The sequence below is a fragment of the Centroberyx gerrardi genome, chromosome 7 (assembly GCF_048128805.1).
Source record: "Centroberyx gerrardi isolate f3 chromosome 7, fCenGer3.hap1.cur.20231027, whole genome shotgun sequence".
Taxonomy (NCBI): Eukaryota; Metazoa; Chordata; class Actinopteri; order Beryciformes; family Berycidae; genus Centroberyx; species Centroberyx gerrardi.
In genome coordinates, this window is record NC_136003.1 from 31,086,001 (window position 1) to 31,092,014 (window position 6,014).

General features: G+C 46.3%; 1 protein-coding gene across 1 annotated transcript; it reads right to left on the bottom strand.

The window, feature by feature from the left end:
* Window positions 1-454: 454 nt before the first annotated feature.
* LOC139917404 (keratin, type I cytoskeletal 13-like) lies at window positions 455-5,716 on the bottom strand. The gene is made up of 7 exons (XM_071906522.2): window positions 5,180-5,716; window positions 3,754-3,836; window positions 3,168-3,324; window positions 2,421-2,582; window positions 2,182-2,307; window positions 1,436-1,659; window positions 455-702 (listed from the first exon to the last, which is right to left on the bottom strand). The coding sequence occupies exons 1-7, from the start codon at window positions 5,624-5,626 to the stop codon at window positions 579-581; spliced, it is 1,323 nt and encodes a 440-aa protein (XP_071762623.1). The 5' UTR covers window positions 5,627-5,716; the 3' UTR covers window positions 455-578.
* Window positions 5,717-6,014: the final 298 nt, after the last annotated feature.

Here is a 6,014-nt window from a genome sequence, read left to right on the forward strand (position 1 = left end):
TGATCTGATGAAAACCCTCTTGTCTTGCTTGTCTGACTTGTTGGTGAAAATGTTTGTGTCTTGCAGCGAAGGTAACAGCCGTTCTGATCGGCCAAACTCTTAAGTCTTTACGCCTCCTTTCAAAAGATGTTATACTGTACTGTGCTGCAATAAATTGGGGAAGTTGGTGTTGTGAAGTGTTAGTGAATTTGGCGCAATCTTGATTTACATGACCTCACCTAAAAATAGGTATACATAAAATTTACATATGCATGCCCATGATGGACACAAAGAGGCTTTATTTTTTGATCAGCGCTATTAGGCAGCTTTCCACTGAGAGTGCAGTTAGAGAATAGCATAAACCTTTAGTGAATCTGGGCCTCTTGGTCTCTAACACTGAAACCGAATGCGAACCACTGCAGTCAGTTTCTCTGACTCTGAATGAGCGTTTGGACAGAAGACACAGCAGACGATGTTAGACGTTTCAGCACCTCAGAACACTTTTATTTGCCCTTTTTCTCTGTGTAAGAGTTGTTGGCGTCTCGGGTCGGGCATCATCAGCTGGACAGCGTTGAGAGGAGCGCTAATCCCGCAGGTTCTTACAAGGTCTGGTCGATGACGTCTGAGGAGGAGCTGACCACCCTGCCGTCCACCACTTCCTCCACGATGGTCACCACTTTGCGTGTTGTGCTGGTGGTGGTGGAGGAGGAGGAGCTGGACAAGCTGAGGGAGACAAACAGCACAGTCAGCGTTTAGCGTTCTAGGCGGTGCTTTGTTCTTTTACTTCTAAATACAATCACATAATCGCAACAGCAAGATGGAAGTCAGCAGTAAGTCAAACGTGCAAGACACAGCAATGTAACACTAAGGTTTCTATCACATGGTGTCAGAATGCTAATGTATGGGTAATGACAAGGGTTCGACCGATACCGGTTTTTGAAGGCCGATATCGATGTTTTTGTACTGAAACTGCTGATAACCGATATTTTATACCGATATTCAATATCTTTAAATCTTTCCATTTTCATGCTGAATAATTGCAATTACTCAATATTCTTGTCAAGGTGGAAGACCCTATTAAACAGCACTTAGACCATCACGGGAGACTAAAACTCTTCATTGAAACCCAGACTAATAAAATTATTTTAGTGTTAGCAGCTCTTTAAGGCAGGGTGACCCACCACATCTATTCAGTAGTAGAGAAACTCTCATTACTGCCTTTAAATGAAGAAATAATTTCGGTCGATTTTTGGTCAGGGAAGAACCTCCTTCATATCGGCAGCGGACAACATGGCCAAGTGCCGATATTGAATAAATCGGTCAATATCAACCCTTTATATCGGTCTAATCCTGCTGCTCACTGTTGTAGTTCTTGCACTGAATATGCCGTCCTGTACATTTGTTGTACTTAAAATAAAGTTATTCTGACTCTGAGAAGGCTAAAACTACGTCTCACCTGCTGCTCGCCTCTCCGTCCAGCAGCCTCCTGTACTCGGCGATCTCCATCTCCAGCCTGGTCTTGATGTCCAGCAGCATCTGGTACTCGTGTCCCTGGCGCTCCAGGTCGGCCCTGAGCTGCACCAGCTGCTCCTCCAGGCTGGTCACCTGCATCTGGTAGCTGGCCAACTGCATGGCGTAGCGGTTCTGCGTCTCAGCCAGGGTTCCCTCCAAAGACGCTTTCTGCAGGAGAGAGACGGAACAACCGAGGGACCAGTTGGGACAGTCGTTAGCAGGGCTGGGTTCAGTTTGATTTGAATTCAGTCAAGTCATGAAGTAGATATTCTTCAGGATTAGAAACTTATTACAACATATTGTGAAATAATGGAGTGAGTTCCCTATTAAGAGCAAATGGATTGCAGTTTCTGTTCCTAAGACGACTGAATCAAAGGTGAGCTGGCCCACCCAGCAAGCATTTGACGGACGGCAACGTGCAGGAGGACATTTAATTTATTCATTTTATATTAAGCTTTGGAAACTGTTTTGAACTGATATCAGAAAGATAGTTAGGTCCTGATTTCACTTAACGATGCAGGTAGTACCTACAGACGACTACAGACTTTGTCTCAACTTTTATTTTGTTTACACAGGTTTCCAATGTTGGTGCAGGCCGTCGTATCAACATCTGTTCAACGTCAAAATGTTTGCTGGGAAAGGCCTGTATGATTTCCTCTAAAACAAGCAGCTCAGTGGCGTGTGGATTACCATGCTCATCTGGGACTGCAGTTCAATCTCAAGGCTTTGGAGTGTGCGCTTGACCTCTGTGATCTCTGAGCGGGACGTCTGGAGAGTTTCTGTGCTGATTGCAACCTCCTTGTTCAGCGTCTCGGTCTGTTGGGAAGAAAAACCCAAAAAAACCATCATGGTTAAAACTTGTAAACGGTAAATTAAACAACTGGGATTTGTTGGAGTAGAACCCAAGTAAACCACATGGTTTAGCTTACCTTGGCCTGGAACCAGCTTTCCAGATCTCTGCGGTTCTTGCCGGCGACGGCTTCGTAATGCTCCCTGATTTCTGCCATGACCTTGGTGAGGTCCTCCTGAGGAGCGGCGTCCACCTCCACATGGACCTGGCCGCTCATCTGGGCTCGCATGGCCAGCAGCTCCTACAAAAACACACACAGAGGACGTGTTAACCGTGTTAACCAGGTTTCACTGCCTGCTAAACCTGCTGGCGGCCGCAACAAACTGAAGGGAAAATAGTTTGGTTGTCTAATAAGGAAAAGGTTAGGATTCCAAAGAGACCACAAGGGATATTTTGTATGTCTATTTTGTATAAGTAGTTAGCTTAGCTATACGGTTTAGCAGTTTAGTTCTCAAACTGGGGTCCAGGCACCTTTAGTGGTCCTTGAGGGGGCTCCAGGCGGTCCCCAACAAAGTGAGGAATTGTTAATTTCCAATTACCAAGGTCATGGTCCCAATTACAGACTGTAAATGGCTTTTCTAGTCATAGATTTCACTATCACAACTATTATTCCCCCATGTAAAGTTTAGACAGTTCAATACAAAATCATCAACAATCCCCTATGAGGGTCCCTAGGACAAAATCTTGTTAAATGGGGTCCACATCTAATGTTATATGAAAATTTAAGAAGACCTGGTTTAGCACATGGTCTCAATACAATGACTTAGGGTTAGGGTTAGGGTTAGTGTTACGTTAGGTTAGGGTTAGGGTATTGTGTTACACTGACCTCCTCATGGTTCTTCTTGAGGAAGACCAGCTCCTCCTTCAGGCCCTCGATCTGCATCTCCAGGTCGGTTCTGGTGAGCGTCAGCTCGTCCAGAACCCTCCTCAGCCCGGCGATGTCGGCCTCCACCGACTGACGCATGGCCAGCTCGTTCTCATACCTGCGCACAGGGAAGACTTTTAGTTTTGAACGGGTTTTACCTGCGATTAAACCGATTGAGAATGTGGTTTTTGAAGGAGAAAGCCTGGAGACAATCTTGTATGAGGAGAGGAGAGAAAAGGAAAGGAGACGAAAAGAGAGGAGAGAGGAGAAAAATCATATGAACAGATTTGACTGAAGTCTATGGAAAGAAATCTATTTAAAAAATCTCGTCAAGGCTAATCCAGTCAGGTAATAGTAGCCTGATGAAGCCATTTGTGAGTTAGTCCTGGATTATGGCACAAAGGACTTTAACATCAAATCCTGTGTTTTCGTACACACAAATTCTCATTTTTGCGGCATTTCTGCTCTCTCAGATATCGCACCCTGACCCCCTGGATGTTCCCTCATTAACAAACATGAATCAACGGTCAAAAATAATTTCACTCACTTGACCCTGAAGTCATCGGCGGCCAGCTTGGCGTTGTCGATGGCCAGGTAGATGCCGCCGCTGAAGCTGGTAGCATCCTGGATCTGCAAGAAAAAGTTTTACTCTTCATCAACTGTCAGTACACTGTATTTTGTGAATTTCGACCCATGTTTAGAGAGCAGTGATAGTAAGGGTTGAAGGTCTTGAGACTCAATATGCATCAGTAGATAGATTTGGACTTGCTCACTGTAGCCTGTGATGTATTTCAACATACAGATGCTGCTGAAGTGTTGACTGGTGTTTATGTTACGCTCAAGGCCAAACCCTTACTCTGTCACCGCTCTATTGACAGAAAACAATAGCCAGCAGAGACATAAAAAGGCAGCGTGGGTCAGCATCAGGTGACACATAGTGGAAAATCACTATCATCACATCACATCATCAATTGTGATCTAGCTTTGCCCACAATTTCCCCCCCAATTTTTCTTTTGCATCATGATTTTTTTTACATAATCAGTGGAGCTGGTGTTTCCCAAAAGCATCTTCAGAGTTAATCGCTGCTCCTTTCACTTACAATGGAACAAATATAAAACTTTATAAAACTTTTTTTTTTTTTTTTATAAAACTAGAAATCCTTTTTTCAGTCTTGTACTGCCGTTTCCTCACGGCCCCTGCCGCACTCATCATGCTTTGAGACTGAACTGTGCAGGTGCAATCGGCTCTGTACACCATGACCGCCACCTGCAGTGCTTCTCAGTCAGTGTGATGAGAAAAATGCTCATGAGGAAAGAAAGAAAAAAAAAAGGCTCGGTGTCAGAGGAATGTCTGCTGTCAGTCAGTCTTGTAAAAAATGAGCGTCAGGTTATCGGCGGCGATAAAGTATTATTTCTTTTGATTTGGGAATGCAGGCAAGTCTCATTCCAGTGACATGAGCGAACACATTTTAGGTATAGATGTCTCAGTGCGAGTCGAACCCCTAACACCTGCGGTACTGTCACTCCTTTCCCTCCAAAATTTGGATTTCCATCAAAAGTTTTTTAACTTCAGCATGTTGTTATTGGAGCTGTTCTCTTATTCTTTTTCAGCCATGTGATACCATTGGCCGCCTCTGACCATATCACTGTCATGTGAACATTTTTCGGGTGATTTTCATGCTTTAACTTTAACTTTCCAACCCCTTGGGCTGATGAAACCCACTCAGAACTCATTGGTTAAACTCAAAAATGCATGGTGGCCAAGCAAAGATCAGGGCTGTTTTTCTTACTGCCTGTAAAGTTGACATTTTAGAGACAAAAGGTTTTCACGTGTCATACATTTAGACTGATAGGAAGAGCGTGGCATGTCACATAGTCTGTGCACACCATCCTCCTGCTGTTATCTGATGTTAATGTGAAACGTGCTGAGAGTCATGGGACAAAACGTCATCATCGTGACGGGGGTGACCTACCTTGCCCTGGAGCTCGCTGATGGTGACCTGGAAGGCGGTGTAGTCCCTGGTAGCCGGGCCGACCTTGCTCTCCAGGAACTGCCTGATCTTCAGCTCCAGCTCGGCGTTGGCCTTCTCCAGGCTGCGGACCTTCTCCAGGTAGGTGGCCAGACGGTCGTTCAGGTTCTGCATGGTGGCCTTCTCGTTGGCAGAAACATTGACGCTCTCGGACATGTTGAACCCGGCGCCCCCGCCGTAACCGCCTCCTGCACCGCCACCGAAGCCGTAGCCGGCCCCCGCGCCGCCACCACCGCCGGCGGCGAAGGACCTGTAGGAGCTGGCGCTGGACACTCGAACCCCACCGCTTACGGCTCCACCGTACACGCTGCTGGATGACATGCGGCCGCCACCACCGCTTGTCATGGACAGACGGGAGCCGCCCATGGAGCTTCTGCCGATGAGGCTCATGTTGTCAGTGTGATGGTGGTGGTGATGATGATGTTGATGATGATGCAGGAGGCTGTGTTTCTGCTCTGGCTGGAGAGGAGAGAGTGAAGAGCTGAGGACAGAGCTGTTTTTTATACAACTCAATGACTTTGGGGGGGGGGGGGGGGGGGGGTTATAGAGAAGGAGGGACGGAGGGAGAGATTGTGCCAAGCGTGGGAGGAGACACCTGTCCTTGTTCAACTCGTAAAAAGCCTTTCTGAGTTATAGAGCGAAGGTAACAGGCTGTGGGTGTGGCAGAGAAATGTCATATCCATCCATCTCCCGTACTTCTTCACCCACTGCTTTGCATCAATAGAGGGATCGGTCACGCCAATTCTCATTTAACATCAAAAGAGCAAAAGAGTAGAGT